The sequence below is a fragment of the Xenopus laevis genome, chromosome 9_10L, assembly GCF_017654675.1.
Source record: "Xenopus laevis strain J_2021 chromosome 9_10L, Xenopus_laevis_v10.1, whole genome shotgun sequence".
Classification (NCBI taxonomy): Eukaryota; Metazoa; Chordata; class Amphibia; order Anura; family Pipidae; genus Xenopus; species Xenopus laevis.
The window spans coordinates 95,685,636-95,706,227 of record NC_054387.1 but is presented as its reverse complement, the minus strand read 5'-3'; the positions used below and the strand labels follow the sequence as shown (position 1 = coordinate 95,706,227).

The following is a 20,592-nucleotide window of genomic DNA, read 5'->3' as shown; positions in this document are numbered from 1 at the left end:
ATAATAATATTTGCAATAGAAAGCAGTACACCCCACAGCCTGGGCCGCCTGCTCTCCTTTACGCCACTGCTGGGAGGCTCCTTTTATGGATGTTTTTTTTCTGCCCCTGTATTGATTTTTGAAGTTGCGGTAACCCCTCCAATCCAACCCAAATGAGCCCTGGACCTCTCCTTTCCACGAATACAAAAACAAGTAACAGGCTGGTGTAAGTATGAAAGTGTTTTCCAGATCTGAGTCCCTGAGCCGATGTCACCAGGCGCAGCCGCTGTAAGGGAGGGGGCGGGTATTACTGTGTTAGCGAGGCTTTTCCGCTGCCCCTGACGCGTTCTCGCTGCCCCGCCCCCCACACAAGGAAGTGGCTGACAAGTTGCAGTCGCTGTACATTCCGCTGCATCTGTGTTGACTGTTCAGAGTCCACGGACAGCAGCCCTCGTTCCCGGTAGCTACAACTTCAAGTGAGTACTATACGGGTGTCCTAGCGGACCTTCGAGTACATTGGTCCCTTTTGACTGCGCATAAGTTTCACCTGCGCTGAATATTTGCACAGGGTTAGGGCGTATCCCTTCACTTCATGGCGCTCAACTTCCTCTTGTCTCTGCGCTGCAACTTCTTATATTTAGTTACATTATATATTATACTGCTTATATATACTTACCGTTGCCTCCAAACTCTCTCAGCCTGTTTCTCTGGTTCTCCTTTTTTTTTTTATTTTTATTATTTCTGGTTTTTAAATTATTCAGCTGCTTTTTATTTCAGCAATCTGGTTGCTAGGGTCCAAATTCCCCTAGCAACCATGCACTGATTTGATGAAGAGACTGGAATATGAATAGGAGAGGCCTGAATAGAAAGAGAGATAGAATGAGCAATAAAAGTAGCCTAACAATAAACGTGTAGCCTTCCAGAACATTTACTTATTAGATGGGGTCAGTGACCCCAGGTTTGCAAGCTGATAAGTCAGATAAAAAAAGGCAAATCATTTAAAAACTATAAAGAAGAAATAATGAAGACCAATTGCTTAGAATTGGATATTCTATAACATACTAAAAGTTTAACTTCAAAGTGAACGACCCCTTTCACAGTAAGAGCTACCTAGTACATAAAAAAAAAAAAATCATCCTCCTTACTTTATGGCTCGGATTCACTGCTTTTAAATATGTGATTGAGACACAAAGCCTCAACTTTTCTACAATTTAGGATTTGCGGCAGTGGCGTAACTAAATATTACTGGGCCTCACAGAAAATAATTTCTCAGGCCCTGTAAATGAGAGAAGACTAGAAGTAAACCTGTTTTACCAATATTTATTGAAATTGTATATAAATTATCTCCTGATCCCTCTGCAGCCGTAGGGTGTGCTCTCTCTCTGTTGTTACTCTCCTGAGTTGAGGAATTCACCTCTTTGGATGTTTCCCCTCCTGGGACTTGATAGAACCAGTGAGGCAACGGAAAGAAAAAATACAGAGAAGCACGAAGGAAGGGACTTTATCTCATCCAGCGACTAACATGGGAAACATACTCTGCACAAAGTTGACCAAATTCCTTTTTTCTTCTAAAACTTGCCATTCACAAAAACAACAATGTAACAGGTGGAGTAAACCTCAAAATACACCTTAAACTTCACGGTGAATAGTTTCTGGTGCCCTGAATTCACTAGCTGGAGAATATAGTAGAGTGAATTGTATTCATATACAATTAAGTCAATCAGTAAATATTGGGTCAACCCCATACATTTTGGGGCCCCAAATAATTTGCTCTAGGGGCCCAGTAATGTCTATTTACACCACCGTAAGCAATATTTGCAATGTGTTTTTACTACAGTATATCTAAGTGGAAATGTAGAGGAGCATACATTTTCAGGTTTCTTCTCTCTGCTAGAGAGGGGGCCTCCTGCCCATGCTGCTTGGTAATTTGATGTTTTCACATCACATGAGGCACAGGCAATGTAACTAATGCACATGCACTGAGGTGATTCAGCCAATTGCATCAATGACAGCAAAAAAAGGGAAATGCAAATGCAAGGGGCATGTGTAGTTGAGATTGATACATGTGCTTCCTCTGCACTGCTTCTAACGTCATTCTGAAGTAGATAGAATCTTACACAGCCTGGGGGTCGGTGACCCTTTAGTAGCTGTTCAACACATACCCATGTTTGTACGTTGTAGTCCAATGGGCAGTCCTCCTGTTTTATACTTCTGCATACAAAAAATGTGTGTACTTCCTGCAGCTTATACTCAATAGTAAGTCCATATAAGGTAGTGTTTTGTCAACCCTGATTATTTCTGTCTGGGAAGCTTACATCAGTTGTCTGCTGCAAACTATATTAAAATACGGTTGTGCTGGCAGTGCAGGAACTATTGTAATACATGTAGTTATTTGCTCTTTGTCTGCTTCACTAAAGAAATCAAGTGTAGTTCTTTTTGGCTAGGGCTAAAAAAAACTGTTGTATAGGATATAGTCGGCAGATAACTGTATTAGGTTTGAATACAGTGTAGTCACACTTCTTCATTCGGGTACAAAAAAAATGAAATTTTTTTTGCAACAAAAAGCAGAAGTAGTCTTATTTCTTTATGGCTCGGATCCCAGTTATAGACTTCAACAACAGAGCAGGGTTGCTTAATCAGCACCACCAGTGCAGGAAGTTAGTCATAAGCTGGGTCTACATGAAAAGATCAGCTTGATTCAGCAAGATCACCAAAATGAGACCATATCTAGCAATATACACAGTGAAAGCAGACAGAAGCAAAGCAGGCTGATCCAATCCTTTTCCCAGGGACTGTTGGGAGATGGCCTCATCAGTGAGTCTTCACCTGAAGGGAATATTCAAAGAAGCCAGTAAGATCTGCCAGCTATTACTGAGGAAAGCTGTTACAGAGAAAGCCTTTGGAAATAAAAAAATAATAAAAGTGGTATAAAGGTGATAACTTTAATGGCTAACTAATAAATTCATGGTAAGCTTTTAGAACATTTTCGTTCCTTTTTCAAGCTGATTACAATGAAGCTGTGGCGTTCTCTGGTGTGTATGTATGTGTGTATAGATAGAGAGAGAGATAGATAGATAGAGATAGATAGAGATAGATAGAGATAGATAGAGATAGATAGAGATAGATAGAGATAGATATAGAGATAGATATAGAGATAGATAGAGATATAGATAGAGATATAGATAGAGATATAGAGATAGAGAGATAGAGATAGAGATATAGATAGAGATAGATAGATAGAGATAGATATAGATATATAGAGATAGAGATAGAGATAGAGAGATAGAGATAGAGAGATATAGATAGAGATAGAGATAGAGAGAGATAGAGATAGATAGAGATGATAGAGATGATAGAGATGATAGAGATGATAGAGATGATAGAGATGATAGAGATGATAGAGATAGAGATGAGAGAGATAGAGATGAGAGAGATAGAGAGATAGATAGAGAGATAGAGAGATATAGATATAGATATATAGATAGATAGAGATAGATATAGAGATAGATAGAGATAGAGATAGATAGAGATAGATAGATAGAGATAGATAGATAGAGATAGATAGATAGAGATAGATATAGATATATAGAGATAGAGATATAGAGATAGAGATATATAGAGATATATAGATATAGATAGATATAGAGATAGATAGAGATAGATAGAGATGATAGAGATGATAGAGATGATAGAGATAGAGATGATAGAGATAGATAGATATAGATATATAGATAGATAGAGATAGATATAGAGATAGATAGAGATAGAGAGAGATAGAGATAGATAGATAGAGATAGAGATAGATAGAGATAGAGATGATAGAGAGATAGATAGAGAGAGAGAGAGAGAGAGAGAGAGAGAGAGAGAGAGAGAGAGAGATAGATAGATATATATAGAAGTGAAGAAGCTCGCACTCACAGGACTTATCAAAATCAAAAATGGTGTTTATTTCAATATAAGTAACTAACGTTTCGGCTTGCACTCAAGCCTTTCTCAAAACTTTTTGAGAAAGGCTTGAGTGCAAGCAGAAACGTTAGGTGTCAAAAGTAATTTACGAGGGGATCTGCAAGAAACCAGCAGATAATACAAGATAATGTGGGTCAAAGAGGTCGAGTATAAATCAGGGCTCAATTATTGGAGTGTAGAATCAAAGGAGGAAAGCTGTTGATTTGGCCTCACACCAGAAACCACCTATACTAGGCGATTTCCATTATGTTTTCGGCTTTTTTACGCCGGCGTATTCTTCACCTCTTCTTTGTTTTGCTAATATAAAGAAACATAACAAGAAAGTAGCTTTCATGGGTTCCTATATTGCCAGAAATTAGTTGCTTTTCATATTAAAATTATGGTTTTATTTTTTCATGCAGAAATGGCCTATCACAGTTTTCTTCTGGAGCCCATTACCTGTCATGCTTGGAACAAAGATGCAACTCGTAAGTCTTGTCATTAAATTGCTCTGTAAAATAATCCTAGTAGTCGTAAAGCATGTCACCTTGTATATATCCATCCAGCACTGATTTCAGGGAAACTGACATTCCTTTTTTTTTGGAAACGTCTACCTGTGCTTGGGGTCTGGCGGTGCCCACTGTATTAAAGGGGTTGTTCACCTTCCAAACACTTTTTTCAGTTAAAGGACCAGTAACGTAATTATTATTTTTTTTTTTTTAATTAATTTCTTTGTAACGAAAAAAAAACCAGACAGGGTGACGATCCATCGTGCGACGCCCGTTTTCTCCTCCCTGGCTATCTCCTATAGAAGGCAAGGAGGAGAAATCGAGCGCCGCACGATGGATCGTCGCCGTTTCTGAAAGGAGCGCATGCAGCAATCAGTAAGTAATTTCTTGATAAAAGTTTTGCGATTTAAAAGTTAAAACTGTCTTGGTGGTGGTTTTTTTTTTTTTTTTCGTTACAAAGAAACACATTTTTAAAAAAAAATATTTTTATGTTACTGGTCCTTTAAAATGTTTTCAGATTGTTCCCCAGAAATAAAGACTTTTGTTTTTAAACTACTTTATTTATTTTTTACAAATTAAGTTTAAAGTTGAATGTTCCTGTCTCTGGTGTTTGTCTGGCAGCTCAGTAATTCATGTGCAGACTCTTAATTGTTACAATTTTGCAACATTTATTTCATACATTTCTCAACAGTATCTCTGAAGTATTAGTAACTATTGTATCAATTCTAACAGCTGCCTGTAATGAAACCCAGAGAATGTGCTCAGCAGGGCAAAGATAAGAATGTATCAATTTAGAACAGTTTACAGGGTCGGAGACCCCCCTCCCAGAGCTGCTTTAGAAGATGAAATATGACACACTTCAATATTAGAAAAATGGTGACACATAGAAAGTAATTGAAAAAGTCGTTATTTCTGGTGATCTATCTGAAAACAACTAGTTGTTTGATGGTGAACAACCCCTTTAATGACTGTTTTTAGAGGGAAATAAGTTCTTTTTATATACAGCATATACTTTAGTGCTCTGTGAAATATATTTATTTTCCAATTAAATGTCCACATCGAATGGCGGCATTATCTGGTATGTAGCACTAAGTAAGCTGTTTTCCATTTTTTGTGCTTCCCGTACATTGTGACTTTAAAATCCATCTACTTTACAATAGAATGTACATGCCATATTTTTTATTATATTGTATATAAGTAAAATATATGACAAGTGATATTTTTTGATTTAGTTTATAGTTCACTGTATCTGTGTAATATGATGTGTACGTTTCTTTAAGAGGCTTTAATAATTTTTTTTTTTTTTTAGTAAATGGCAAGAGCTATTTTAAGACATGTTAAAGCCTAATTTTTTTTTTTTATCTCTAAGGAACTTACTTAGTGGTAAGTACAACTGCACATTAGCTGCACTTCCCTTGTGAACACGGTAGCATGCTGGTGGTTTCGGTTTATTTTAAGCAACGTGGTGGGTTTTGAAGACATCAATCTGATAATGAGCTTGATCACTTATATCCTGCATGAGAATCTGTTACAGTTCACATCCTTATAGCTGATGTAGAAAGTTAAAGTTTAAAAAAAAAAAATATTTTGCTGGCATGTGGGAACAGGCATGACACATTAAGCATTTCCATTTTTTGTTGTTTTTCTGTTTTAAGGCACAAGTACTGTAATTGCTTGTTTGTATATACTGTATTTTTTGTAATTTGAGATAAATATATACAGTGTGTATATATACTGTGTATATGTATATATGTGTGTAATTTATTATTATTATTATTATTATTATTATTATTATTATCATTGTACAGTTATGAGATCCGTTATCTGGAAACCCTTTATCCAGAAAGCTCTGAATTATGGAAAGGCTGTCTCCCATGGACTCCATTATAATCATAATACAGTGTTTTAAAAATGATTTCCTTTTTCTCTGAAATAATAACAGTACAGATATGGGACCTGTTATCCAGAATGCTCGGGATCTGAGGTTTTCTGGATAACAGATTTTTCCATAATTTGGATCTTCATATACCTTCATATACCTTAATTATACCTTAAAAACCATTAAAACATGAATTAAACCCATTAGGATTGTTTTGCCTCTAATAAGTATTAATTATATCTTAGTTTGGATCAAGTACAAGGTACTGTTTTTATTATTACAGAGAAAAAGGAAATCATTTTCAAATATCTGAATTATTTGGATAAAATGGGAGTTGTCTTTTTGTAATTCTGAGTTTTTTGGATAATGGGTTTCTGGATTACGGATTCCATACTTGATCCAAACTAAAATATGCCAGCCTATTGGGTTTATATAATGTTTACATTTACATGATTTTCTATTAGACTTTATCCAGAAAGCTCCAGGTCCCAAGCATTCTGGATAACCGGACCCATACGTGTGTGTCTGTGTCGTAGTAGTAATGAAAATTTTATTAACGCCCACAGAGGCGCAACTAACGCATGTGTGTGTTTCCCCTACTTCTTGTTTCCGCTTTTTAGTGGAATTTTTTTTTGTCAGCATTTTTAACTTTAGTGAAAGCAGAGCATGTTTGTCATTGTTGCCTACCAGAGGGATTTTTACATTATGCTCGTTCAAAGGGTGGACCAAGAACGGAGCATTAAGGCTCCCAAAACAGCCCCATAGACTTTAAAGGCTAGTCCACACGGGGAGATAGCGACGCGTTTGCGGTCGCGGCGACAAAGCGCCGCGACCGGCGCAGGCGACAGTTTTGTATGGGCGCCTATGTAAAAACGCCTGTGCTAACCACACGATGCGATGCGCTTTTCAACAGTCGCCTGAAAAAGCCTGGCGAGGCATTTTCAGGCGACTGTTGAAAAGCGCATCGCCTCGTGTGGTTAGCACAGGTGTTTTTACATAGGCGCCCATACAAAACTGTCGCCTGCGCCGGTCGCGGCGACTGTCGCGGCGCTTTGTCGCCGCGACCGCAAACGCGTCGCTATCTCCCCGTGTGGAATAGCCCTAATTGCAGTCATCTAACAAGGCAGTAGTAGCCTGAATACCTTTTCACTAGCACTAGTACAAGCACTTGTGCAGTCTGGGATTACTTCTACCTCCCCCCCCCCCGCCAAATTTATTGCCACCTTTAAAAACTTGAAGGGGCTGTTCACCTTCCAAACACTTTTTCTCTGTTGACTTGTTTTGAGATTGTTCACCATAAACAGACTTTTAAATTGTTTTCCATATCTTATTTTTTTACCGGTTTTCCAAAACTGAAAGCTGTGGAAGATTAGAGCAACAATTGTATCAATTCTAACAACTGCCTTTAATGAAACTGGGATTCTGCTCAGCTGGGACAAAGATAAGAAATGTATCCACTAAATGTTTCCATTTAGAACAGCTAAAGAGTCGGTGACCCCCCCCCCCAGAGCTGCTTTAGAAGGTGAAAACTGAAACTTTACACTTCAATATTAGAAAAACCGTCACAAATAAAAGAGAGAAATTGGAAAGAGTCTTTATTTCTGGTGAACAAATCTGAAACCAACTGAACTAAAAAAAGTGTTTGAAGATGTACAACCCCTTTAAAGAGCCTGAAACATCCTGTATCCTATTATCCCAAATGTGCACTTTAGAAGTATAATCCTACTTGCTGTAGATTAACTTTAAGGTCTTTATTTTAGAAATATCCACTACAGTATGATAGTGATGGTTCATGAACAGACTTTACACTTTATTATCTGAAAGAAGCATTCATTTGTAGCAAATATGCATTCTTTATCTTGTACCCCAAACATTATGCATGTCCAAATCCCACACCAGAGCCTCTATCTACAAGAAAACTTGCAGGGCAGTACCTACATATTAAAAACACTTTTACTCATTTGCATAGATACAGCAGTATAAAAAGGCTAACATTTGTGGTTTTCTGAAAAGCTTTAAGCATAAATTTGTCAAAATAAGGCTTAAAAGTAAATTTTTTTTCAGTCAGACTGTCCTGGAATTGTCTTTTTTGCTTGTGTTTGTATTGCATTGTGTACACCGATAGTTGTGCTATGATACTCTTAAAATGCATTAACTCTTGGAATATGTTTTCTTTTTTTTTTATTCTAGAAATCGCCTTTTGTCCAAATAGTCATGATGTTCACATTTACAAGAAGGATGGAGATAAATGGAGCAAAATCCATGAACTGAAGGAACATAATGGACACGTCACAGGTATATGCAAAGCATGGCACTTAAAAAATAAAAAGTAGCCTCTATCATAATCACAAGCGGTGTTCTTGCTGTAATGGCATCTAACTAGGTTTAAACTAGGGATGCACCGAATCCAGGATTCGGTTCGGGATTCAGCCAGGATTCTGCCTTTTTCAGCAGGATTCGGCTGAATCCTTGTGCCTAGCCGAACCAAATCCTAATTTGCATAAAAATTAGGGTCGGGAAGGGAAACCATGTGATTTTCGTCACAAAACAAGGAAGTAAAAATTCCCCCTCCCCTTTTTTCCTTCCCTGCCCCTAATTTGCATATGCAAATTAGAATTTGGTTGACTGTGGACCCACCAATGAGATCTTTGTTCGCTGGTACTTAAGCAGCCCCTAAGAGATATGTGAGGAAGTTTCCCCTATATGTTATAAAAGGCACACTATTTGGCCTCGCTCAGTAACCCACACAGTTAAAAAGGTGATCAGCGTTTTACTGCTATAAGTAACTAGACCTTTAGCAAATTTGAACTTTTTATAGAGGATATATTGAATCATTCTTCTGACACCCAACTGCTGCATGAAGACAGAATGAAGAGAAACAGATGCTGAGAGAGGGATAGTGAATATAAAGTTGATTATTTCAGAAAAAATGCAGATTTTTTCATTAATTGTATTTAGGACGTCAGTATGAGGAAACTTATATTAAATTTTAATTTTCACAATAGTTCCCCCTTCCCCCACATTAAGTTAAATGGAATGGAGTTAAAGTTATATACTTGTTTTCAGGAATCAAAGCCGATTTAGCAGCCAACACCCGATACAAGAGGGTCCTGCTTATATAAGAATATGTATAGATGACAAAGCTATAAAACCTGACCTTTTTTTTCCTTGGTACAAGGCATTGACTGGGCTCCTGAGAGTAACCGCATTGTAACCTGTGGTACAGATCGTAATGCCTATGTGTGGACCCTAAAAAACAATGTGTGGAAACCTACTCTGGTCATCCTTAGGATTAACCGTGCTGCACGTTGTGTAAAGTGGTCACCTAAGGAGAACAAGTTTGCAGTGGGCAGTGGATCCAGGCTCATTTCCATCTGCTACTTTGAGCAAGAAAATGACTGGTAACTGTAAAACAATATAGATTATTTTAACTGACTAATTTGTCTAGAAGTGAGCTTCATTGTAGGTACATTTTTAATAACAATTGTGCAAGGGGATATTTGTGGCGTTTTGCTTGGATTATTTTTTGATAACCAAAATGTGACTTGCATTATCCCCTGTGAGACCCATCTGCAAGTATGGGTGTTTGTCAAAGACATTTCCCTGAAAAGATGCATGCATTTCCTGGTCAAGGGATAACAGCCCTGCATATTTTACTTATTAAATCATAGTAAACAGAATGGATGATTTCTCCCTGTGTACCATCACTCTAATGTAGTGGTTTCCAAACTGTGGGGCTGCCTCCTTTTTGTAAGTTAATTATTACTGATAATATATTCTGTAATACTAATATTGACCAACTAAAATATTTTAACCATACAATCTAAAAGAGTGGTTGGGAAAGGAGAAACACACAAATAACAAATAAAAGCATGGGGGTGGGGATGCTCAGCCTGAAGATTAGATAGGCTTTCTCCCAAAATCTGCTCTCTTAGATACACCTGAAAGCTTAACTTGAAGTTCTATTACGGTGAGGTTTGGGGTGAAAATGTATTTATCCTTAGAACTATCTGGAAAATTGTTAGGAACTTAGCAGGGTGCCCTGAACAAAGGTTAGAATTCCTAGGGGGCAGGGCTTGAACTAGGCAGTAACCCATAGCAACCAATCAGTGATTGGATTTTTCAGCCAGCTGCAGGTTGTAAACTGAAAGCAAACCATCTGGTTTTCCATGAGTTACAGGTCAGGCGTGAAACCTGCCTAGCTGCTACTGAACTAAAGATGCTGCTTGTATGAGTGGTGAAAGTCCAGTTACTTAAGACTTTTCCCCATTAGATACTGTGATGTTTCAGCTATTTAATGGATCATCCAATACAAAGATTTCAGGGAGGGAATTCCACAGATTAATCACTCAATGAAAAACCTTTTTTGCACCTTTAAAATTAAACCTTCATTCTTTTAATCGCCGTGGATGCCATTGTGTCCTCTTATATTCTATGCTCTGCTTCCCTATTTATACCTAATCATATTCACCCGCATATAATATATTTGAGTTTGTTTACACGTGACCAATTATTTTATTGTTTCACCATAGGTGGGTGTGTAAGCACATCAAGAAACCAATACGTTCAACTGTCCTGAGTCTGGATTGGCATCCAAACAATGTTCTTCTGGCAGCTGGGTCCAGTGATTTTAAGAGCAGGTATAATTTTATGCTGAAGTTCCTGTACAAAATTTAAAAAATTATATAGGGTTGATAAAAAGTGAGTGTTTTTGGTGTGAGGATGGACTGTTTTCTAAGATGTTACTTTTTGCATACAAAGAAGCAGAATCTGATTGGAAGCCAAGGAAACATGCTTGTTGATGTATGGAGGTGACACCTTCCTCCAGAATTTGGAATGGGAAACCTTTGGCTTCTCTATTTTAATGCAGTTCATCAGTTCTCTCTTGTAACTAGAAATATGTCCAGATGCTAGAAATTGTGACATTTGTCTAATTGTGTTGAAAATATGAACTACAAGCAGTGATGGGTGGAAATTTGTTGAATTCGCTGCAAATTTGTTTGCAAAAATTTGTCACGTGACTCATTCGTTCATTCAATGCGTGCGTCAAAAAAAGCTGCACAACAAAACCGAAGCACCCGGCACACCTGTATTGATTGCTAGAAAGTCTTGTCACCAAAAAGTCAAAGATTGATGTGTCCTCTCTCTTTTGTGCCAACAAGTTTGTAGCTGTGGCCTGGATAGGTTCAATACGACCTTTGAGGTCTTGTCCTACTTAGTTTTTTTACTTTTTTTTTTCTTCTCTTAGGGCCCTGACAGGAGATTAGTCTCCTGTAGCGCTGGCAACTATTTACCCCAAATCGTTTCCAACCAGCAATAATGTTGCTGGTGGGAAAACATACAAGTCACTTTGGCTTTTTGGTGAGACACCCAAAGATTTAGAGGAGATTAGTTTCCTGTGCTATTGGAGATGAATCGTGGGGCAACTAACTCGTCTGTTAGTGGCCTTAATTGAATGTTATATTAAAAAATGGAAATAAAATCCCTTGGGGGAGGGTAAACAAGAACACTAGTATCAAAACAAAATATCATTGCTTATATTGCATCATTCTACTTGTATTGGAAGACATCTAGCCAATACTGTGTGAGTTTTTCTCAAGAACTGGGCTTTACTGTGTTTTCAGAGATATTCATCCTGTAAATGAGTCATATATGTACCCAAATTTAAAGAGTTATTCAGAATGGCTCTTGTAAGCTTTATAAAACATAATTTGTATGTGAAAGGTTAGGCATTCCTTAAAGTGGTCTAAGTTAACACAAAAACTAAAGGTCCCCATAGACGCAAAGATTTCTCGTGCCGAACGACCGATTTAAGCGAAGTCCGACCAATCCTTCGAAATTATCGTGAAGTTAGTGGGATCTGAACGATCGTACATCTTACGATTTTTCAGCCGACATCTGTCAGAAAATTGAACGGCCAGGTTAAAGAATCTTTATTGGTCCCAGTGCAATCTATTTATGTTTGCAGGGCCAAGCAGGCAGCTACCCTTTCTTTTCCTGGCAAATGGTTTTTTAGGTGATGGACAATTTGTACGATCGTTTCGAGATAATTGTGGTCTCAAGATGACGATCGGATCTTTTAAAAACCTTTACATCTATGGCCAGCTTAAGATCAGGGGCGCCCTGTGCAGAGTACTGCATTACAAAGATCTTAACCCATATGTTGTTGCACATTCTTTCTATTAGACTGCCATTCTAACTTGTTTCTTCAATATTTCCTTCTAGGATCTTTTCAGCTTATATAAAAGAAGTGGAAGAGCGCCCTGCCCCCACCCCATGGGGCTCCAAAATGCCCTTTGGGGAGTTAATGTTTGAGTCCAGCAGCAGCTGTGGATGGGTGCATAGTGTCTGCTTTTCCCATAGTGGAGACCGCATGGCTTGGGTGAGCCATGATAGCACAATTTGCATTTCTGATGCCACCAAAAAGATGAGGTAAGCTATGTAAAACCCATTTAAATGGAGGAAAAAGTTCAGTTTTGGAACATCTAAATGTTGAGGATCTTCAAAAGTAAATGCTACAGAAAACGAGTAGAGGACTGCATAGACAACTAGAAATTGTAAATAAAAGATGACAAGAAGCCACAATCTGAACACACAGAAACAGGCAAAAAATATGCAAAATCAACAAGTTACATATCATTTTTTTTTCCCTCCAGAGTAACCTCCTTGATTACAGACACTTTGCCACTCTTGTGTGTGACCTTTATCACTGAGAACAGTCTGGTGGCTGCTGTAAGTAAATCTGTTTTAAGGTATAGCTGAGAATTGCTTGTACAAGGGGTGTAGAATAAGAATATGTCATCTTGCACACGAGCACCTGTTTAATGTGTTAAAAATCAGCCATATAAATGTAAAATAGTCGTTCTATGCTTTTAACATGCTTTTCTAAACAAAGCGTGCTTCTGTCTGTTCTAAATGTGATTATCTATTGGTCTCTGAACATGCATCAAGTGCAATAAAGTGCATCATGTTGCGTCTATAAATTGTCATGATGAAACCTGTATGGAATAAAATGCAACTCTGAATGCTCATGAGTACAGCCATACAGAATATATTGAAATATATTGGCTGATGCGATTAGGTGTGCTCAAACCTGCACCTCAAGCACATAAAAAACACTTCTGTGTAAAAGCCTTTAAGCAGATTCCCAAGTTAATTGGATAATGGTTGGACAAACATTAAAAAGGGCGGCATCACATCTTATGAAAGAACATTGCCCCAAATGCAGAGAAGTTCTGACAGCAATAGTGCATGAAAGTGATAATGATTTTTGGGTTATTACATTGTCCACTAGTCCCAGCAGCCAGGTGCTCCGTATCCAGTGGATGTATATACCTGTCAATAACTGGTGTCTTTATGGAATGGGGTCCCATTTGCTTAATAGTTTTAAACCTGAATGTTGCTCACGAGTAATAAAGGTTAGAGATCCCCGGTCTAGCGCTTCGCCTGTATGGGGTACCTTTTAGAGTGTGTACAAATAGAGCTACAACATTTGACTCAGAACAAGTACAAGTATAGAGCATAGTCTGTTATGCATATTTTGCACATTGCAGCATTTTTATTCTAGTAATGGGATCATGGGGAGCCATTGGCAGAATTTGGTTCTATGGCACAAAGGTGGAATGCTCCTCTTACTGCATTCTTCTGTACAGAGAGTTTTTTGGATAAATGGATGTGGCAGTGACAGGTTCTGTGGCTTTTCCCCTGGCAGAAATCGGACAGGGTAGACATCAGGCTAAAAACATATGCCAATATTCTTGTAAGAGTCTGAATTTTAGCACAATATGATGCAGCTCCGTTAACAATATTTTTTTGGCAGGGTCATGACTGCTTTCCAGTTCTGTACATCTATGATGAAGCTCAGGGGACTCTGAGTTTTGGGGGGAAACTAGATATCCCCAAGCAGAGTTCCCAGAGAGGAATGACTGCACGTGAGAGATTTCAAAACCTGGACAAGAAGGCCAGTTCCGATACCAACAACATTACCCTGGACTCCTTGCACAAGAACAGCATCAGGCAAGGACATGTTACTAGAACATCGAAGTACATCTGCTTCAAGCTCGCAGTCCCTTGATCTCCCTGGAGATTTTGCTATATTATTTTGAAAAACGAATGTATTTTTATTAGGAAATCGTTAGACATCTAGAAATGTCTTAAATAAGATTTGTATCTTAAAACATAGGGGCGTGTGTCTGATGAAAAGGTAAACGGCTGAACACAATTTTTCATACAAATATATACAAATAATAAGAACAGTCTTTGATACATTGCCATACAGTATGGAATGGAACACTTACACATTCAAATGCTTTAAATGGAGCACAGTTTAATGTTCCTATTTCTGGTGTTTGAGTCTGACAGCTCAGTAATTCAGGTGCAGATTCTGAACTGTTACAATTTGCTACATTAGTGGCTACATTTTTCTGCAACATCTGTGGGAGTATTAGCAACTATTGTATAGAATAGAAAGTGATTGAAATCGTTTAATCACTCACATTGGCCAGCAGGGGGTGATATTATTGGGTGTATAGTCAGCTGAATTTATTTTAGAGGAAGAGTGCATCTTGTTTATGTGCATTAATGACTGAGACCATTTTTATGTCCTTTTAACAGTCAATTATCTGTGCTGAGTGGTGGGAAGGCAAAGTGTTCCAAATTCTGTACCACTGGCTTGGATGGAGGAATGTGCATCTGGGACGTCAAGGTGAGCAATACCTGCTACGCTACATATTTCTGCTTTTCAGTCAAAAGTAAAGTCGCCTTTTGCATGTTCCTGCAATTAAGGCAGATCACTGCGAGTAATATGTTTTACCTGCAGAGATCCAATTGTAAGGGCATTGCAGGGAGATTTGTCACCTACTGTAGCTCGACTGGCAACAAATAAATAATAACAAACATCATTTCTTTCACCATGTTTCAAATCCTGTGAGTGCTTTGCTTTGTATGATATTCTATGACTTTTCTGCGGTGTGCACCCAGGCATTTTCTCCAATAAGTGAGTGCAGCTATTTTTCCTTTATATATCAGTATACCAGGTTCGGGTGCATGGCAGATATTCCAAATTTATAATAAGAAAGATCAGCAACACCGGCATTTCTCGTGAAAAATCAAATTAAGTGTATTAAAAAATGCATGTACAGATATACATATAATTTATAATACCATGAGTGTGTCTATATAAAAGTACATACCACTTAGCTGCCCCGTGCACGGAAACCAATATGTAGAGATATACATATACAAAAACCAGCACCAAGAGTCTTGCAGTGTCAAAAAAATGGATTGTTGCTGAGAGACAGAAATAATTTTTGAAATGTGCTTAGTGATATCATCTGTCATCGGATATAATCTGAGTTTAGCGATGTAATTTCTGTCACATGACTCACTGAATCTTGTATATTATAATAAAGTACCCCCTGTTGCAAATTATTAGGCTATTTGAAGTCAGCTCAGATTTCCATGGCTCCTCAGTAACTGTAAGATTGTGAATAAAGTACCCCGTATTGTAAAATATGAGGATATTATAAGTCGCTGAAGGCCTCCTGCTTTTATAAGGTCATGGAACTGTATTATAATGCACAAGTTTTAGTGAGTCATGTGACAAATAACGTCACTACTCACCATTTATAAGGATATAATTTATAAGATATTAATGGCTTTTGTGTATTATATAGTGAATAAAGTACCCCCCTCTTGTAAATTATAAGGATATTATAAGTTACTGAGGAGTTTCATGACCATATAAAAACTCGAGGCCGAAGGGGGTACTTAATTATAATACACAAGTTTCTGTAAGTCATGTGACAGAAATCACATCAATATTTATAACTGATGACATCACTTGTCACCATTTATAAGGATATAATTTACAAAATATTCATGGCTCTTGTGTATTATATCCTTATGTTTTACAATAGTATATATAAATACTTTTATACACTATATAATATGTGCACATGTATGGCTGCACCAATTAAAGTTAACCTGTAAGGTTGTACCAAATAGACAAATTCTCTTGTCCTGCCTCCAAAGCATATTCCAGAATTTCAATTTTAGAATGATGGACGACCTCATCCGTACCAAATATTTGAGTATAATTGTGGGCATGGGGAATGCTTTATACTACTATATACTACTATAAATCTGAAAGTTTATTCTTCCTATTCGGTTATTTGAATTTGTTCCCATAACAAAGTCTTCTATGCCTTCCAGAAAACCACAAAGAAGGACAATAAGCCCTGTTATCCTAGCAAGATTTTTATAATGTTAGACATTTTTACCATTTTGGAAACTTATAATAATAAAATCCCCTCTCCATATACTGTATGAGCATTGCAATGAATTGACTCTTTCAATATTTTGTACTTTTCTATCAGAGCCTGGAATCTGCAATGAAAGATCTGAAGATTAAGTGAACATACAGGGAAGGCAAAGTCTCTGTTGCCAAACAGCTTCAAGCCTCATTTATAAATGATTGTCTTGCGGTAGACAAAATATGCCAAGATTTTAAAAGCCAAAGCTTATATCTGCAGCTAAATGTTTTTGCTTTATGTATCTGTGCTTCCCTGATGGAACAAAATATGCTGGACATAATTTTTATTTTACGCTTTCAAATAAATCATTTTACATATTTGACCCAAATCCTTTATTTTTTGCTATTTTCCAATACTATGAGATATTTAACAATATAGGTGAAAGAAAATACACTGGACTGATTTATAGTGTGTGTGTGTATATAAAGCAAATGTTTTTGAACACATCACTTTTTTAAACTATTTTGGGTACAATTTTAACCAATGTACCCTTATATTTCAAAAAGTATATTAGGAATATGTATGTGTCAGTTGATGAAGGTTTTACTAATATTTTTCAAAACAATCAGATCGAATTATAGTTCATATCTAATTGGATCTAGACAAGTAAGGTACCTACAACATGCATATGTTTGGCTTGAGCTTGAGGCTAGCACCGCTGTCTCATTAACCATTTCTGTGCCCCTAAGCACTCATGGATTTGATAGAAACCATGAGATTGCTAATTTATAGCTCCTGAAATGACAATATTGTAGGCTTGTGGTGGCATTCTCTTAGACACCCCATTAAATACCAGTGGACATTCTATACCAATTCTAGAGGTGTCTCAAGTTTTAGAAGTTGGGGTAGGACTACATGGACGTTTTCGGCACGATCCAACGTGCTGCAACAAAACGCCTGTGTCAAATCACATGCGACGGAAATAAGGTGCCATATATACTCTAGTATAAGCCGAGTTTTTCAGCACCCAAAATGTGCTGAAAAAGTCTACCTCTGCTTATACTCGAGTCAGCTGCTAGGGAAGAACTAAAAACCCCCTCGTGGTTTGATTCTGCTTCCTTAGCCATGAGCCGAGGGCTAAGGAAGCAGAATCGAGCCACGAGGGGGGAGAAGTATGGGCAGCGCGGAGGAGTCACTGCTGTCTTCGGATCAGTGAGTTAGCAGCAACTTTACCATACTGGCATGGACGTCCGCAAGGGAAGGCACGTCTGCATAATAGGGCAAGGAATTGGTCCCCTTTGTTAGCTGCCCTACAGTTCAAGCTATTTTATAAAGCCCGGTAAACAGACACATAAGTCTGTGCATACCCTTACCGGCTTCTAGGGATTCCTTTGATAATGGTATGCGCAGCATGTGGTGCATCACGGTAGGCTCGGCCAGAGACTTGTCTGCCTGAGATTACCAGCCTGAAAGAGAAGCAAGTGCTGAGAGATAAGGAGGGGGCATAGGAGAGACACAGAAAGAATAAAACGGGGTGAGTTGAAATATGACAGGGAGATTAAAAAGCAGCAGGAGGAAGGAGGGGGAGGTGCGGGTAAGATAAAGGCAGGAGAGCAGACGGGCACACTGTGTATAAATAAGAGAGTTGCAAGCTCCACAGCAGACAGGCAAGCACTTGGCCAGAATTGAATTTAGGGGTCAGGACCCAAGTACTACAAGACAGGCATGTTAACCATTTAGGAAACCAAAATTTGGGTACTAATAATTTGAGTGATATCTTCCTTGCCCCCCTTGGAAAAATTTTTGTGGACACCCATGCATACCGGTATACTTTTTAGAAGACTATTAGACTGCTTGCTGATTTGCATTGTAAAACAAAACCGTATAATTCAGTGTAAAACATTATGGGATTATTATTGTCAACGAAGATGCTAGGCAACACCAAAGACACATCTGATCTTCACTTTTAACTTAAAGTGGACCTGTCACCCAGACACAAAAATCTGTATAATAAAAGTCCTTTTCAAATTAAACATGAAATACAATTTCTATTTTTTATTTAAGCATTCATAGCTGTTGTAAGCTCATTTAAAAATCTCAGCTGTCAATCAAATATTGTCTGCCCCTCCTCTATGCCCGTGGCATAGAGGCGGGGCAGACAATTACTTTCACTTTCAATTCAGCACTTCTTAGATGTCGCTGCTCCCCACACATTCCCCCAGTTCTCTTTACCATATAACTGTGTGGTCAGGGCATGGGGATGGACATCGGGTCCCCTATTCTGGTGCACAAACAAGATTCTGAGATGATACAAGGCTTTTCTTAATAACAGTGTCCACAAAATGGCTGCTGCCTGCTTGCTATAATTTTGAAATCCCAGACTGAAGGAAACAAGATTCAAATAATTTATATAGTGTATTTATAGTTCATTTTCCTTGACTAATCTGATAAAATAGGATTTTGAATAATTTTTTTGGGTGACGGGTCCCCTTTAAGTGCTAGTTCTTCCCTAGCAGAGCGCATGCAGGAGCGTGTGTTCTGCTGAACATGTTCTAAAATGTATTTCTCACCCCTAGGCTTATACTTGAGTCAATACATTTTCCCAGTTTTCTTAGGTAAAATTAGGTACCTCGGCTTATACTCGGTCGGCTTATACTCAAGCATATACGGTAAGTGAATGCATTGTCGGATGGTGTCGCAGCATTGATCTGACATGAATGTCGGATGCAGACACTGCGCAAATTCATCTGACATTTCCATTACTTAACTTATTTCCATCTCATTTATATATATATATATATATATATATATCATGTAAAGCAAGGCACTCACAGGTCTTAAAATATTGTGAAAAAGAGATTGTTTATTTGTTATCCTGGAGACCTTTGTCAAGGTAACAACAGGTTTTGACCTTTGAGGTCTGTTCACCTCTGCAGGAAGTACCACCATTGTTTTATGATCCAGCAGCTCAGTGGGAATTGGCACATTTTTGGTCAGTAGCGATTGTACGATCTTACATTACTCTTTGTAAACTTGGGGACAGAAAGGGGTGAGCCGTGCAGCCTTATAGCAACTTACGATACACACCTACTATATCTGCTAATCCAAATTTAAATGTAATTAAAATGAGTCATTTTTAAACTTTTTTTTTTTTGTACTTTGGTGATTTGGCTAAACTAGGTTGATGGGATTTTGAGTCCTCTCCCCACACACCTAACTATCCGCAATTAAGTAGTGATGATGTCACTCCTCTTCTGCTTACCTAAGTGTATAATATGATCCTGTTACACAGAGACAAAGAAGCCTATTCATGTCTTTACTGCAAACTCCAGGTACCTTACTACAACCAGTTCAGTTACAACAATATATCTTTCCTGCTCTTTATAAGACACAAGTCTTCACTCTTAACTTTCCTTTGAGGTTTATTCTTTACAATCTGTCCTATCTCTGCCAGTATATTTTATTGGTTATGGCTTTTTGATATGTGTTGTGTTCTTAATTTGTTGTTCACACTTTAATCATCTGTTTTCTCTTTAAAAAAAAAACTGATTTCAGTGCAGAATTCTGTTGGAGCAGCACTATTAACGTATGTGTTTTGGAAAAAGTTTTCCTGCAATAGGAATCAATAGTGTTTTCCCATGAAATGCTAAAACACGGAAGCGCTCAAGAGTGAATGCAAGTCTACTAGAAAACAATGTTGGGACCCTGAGTTTTAGGAATAGTAACTCAGGTAGTCTCACTTTGTATGTGGACAAATAAGTGGTCCTTTAGTATACCCAGGCAGCTATGTCTCCCTTCATGGGTCCACTGGGATTTACTCTAGTCTAGGCTATGGTTTGCCCACTAGGTGGCAGCATATAAAAGTATAAACATCATGTGCTAAGGGTCTTTCCTGGGACCTTAACTCACCGTGAGGTATTACAGGTCCAGGTTTGCCAGTGGTAAAAGTTAGAGATATCTAGGATTAGTAAAGGTTCTGTCATAGTTGCTCTAGGAGTAATAGAGAGGCTGAGTATGTAGTGAGCAG

General features: G+C 38.0%; 1 protein-coding gene across 2 annotated transcripts; it reads left to right on the top strand.

Moving 5' to 3' along the window:
* The first annotated feature begins 348 nt into the window (after positions 1–348).
* On the top strand, positions 349–16,947 carry arpc1b.L (actin related protein 2/3 complex subunit 1B L homeolog). Of its 2 annotated transcripts, NM_001086947.1 has the most exon segments (10): positions 349–455; positions 4,347–4,412; positions 8,503–8,607; positions 9,491–9,713; positions 10,845–10,952; positions 12,538–12,744; positions 12,969–13,044; positions 14,132–14,328; positions 14,926–15,016; positions 16,689–16,947. In NM_001086947.1, coding segments are annotated over 9 exon segments (1,110 nt in total). In that variant the 5' UTR covers positions 349–455; positions 4,347–4,348; the 3' UTR covers positions 16,728–16,947.
* The last annotated feature ends 3,645 nt before the right edge of the window (positions 16,948–20,592 follow it).

Excerpts from the sequence above, each read along its gene's own strand:
- arpc1b.L (XM_041575507.1), top strand. The coding sequence starts at position 5,768 with ATGTTAAAGCCTAATTTTTTTTTTTTATCTCTAAGGAACTTACTTAGT. Across the intron at positions 9,714-10,844 it reads TTTGAGCAAGAAAATGACTG|GTGGGTGTGTAAGCACATCA; the intron begins GTAACTGTAAAA and ends GTTTCACCATAG. Across the intron at positions 14,329-14,925 it reads TTGCACAAGAACAGCATCAG|TCAATTATCTGTGCTGAGTG; the intron begins GCAAGGACATGT and ends TCCTTTTAACAG.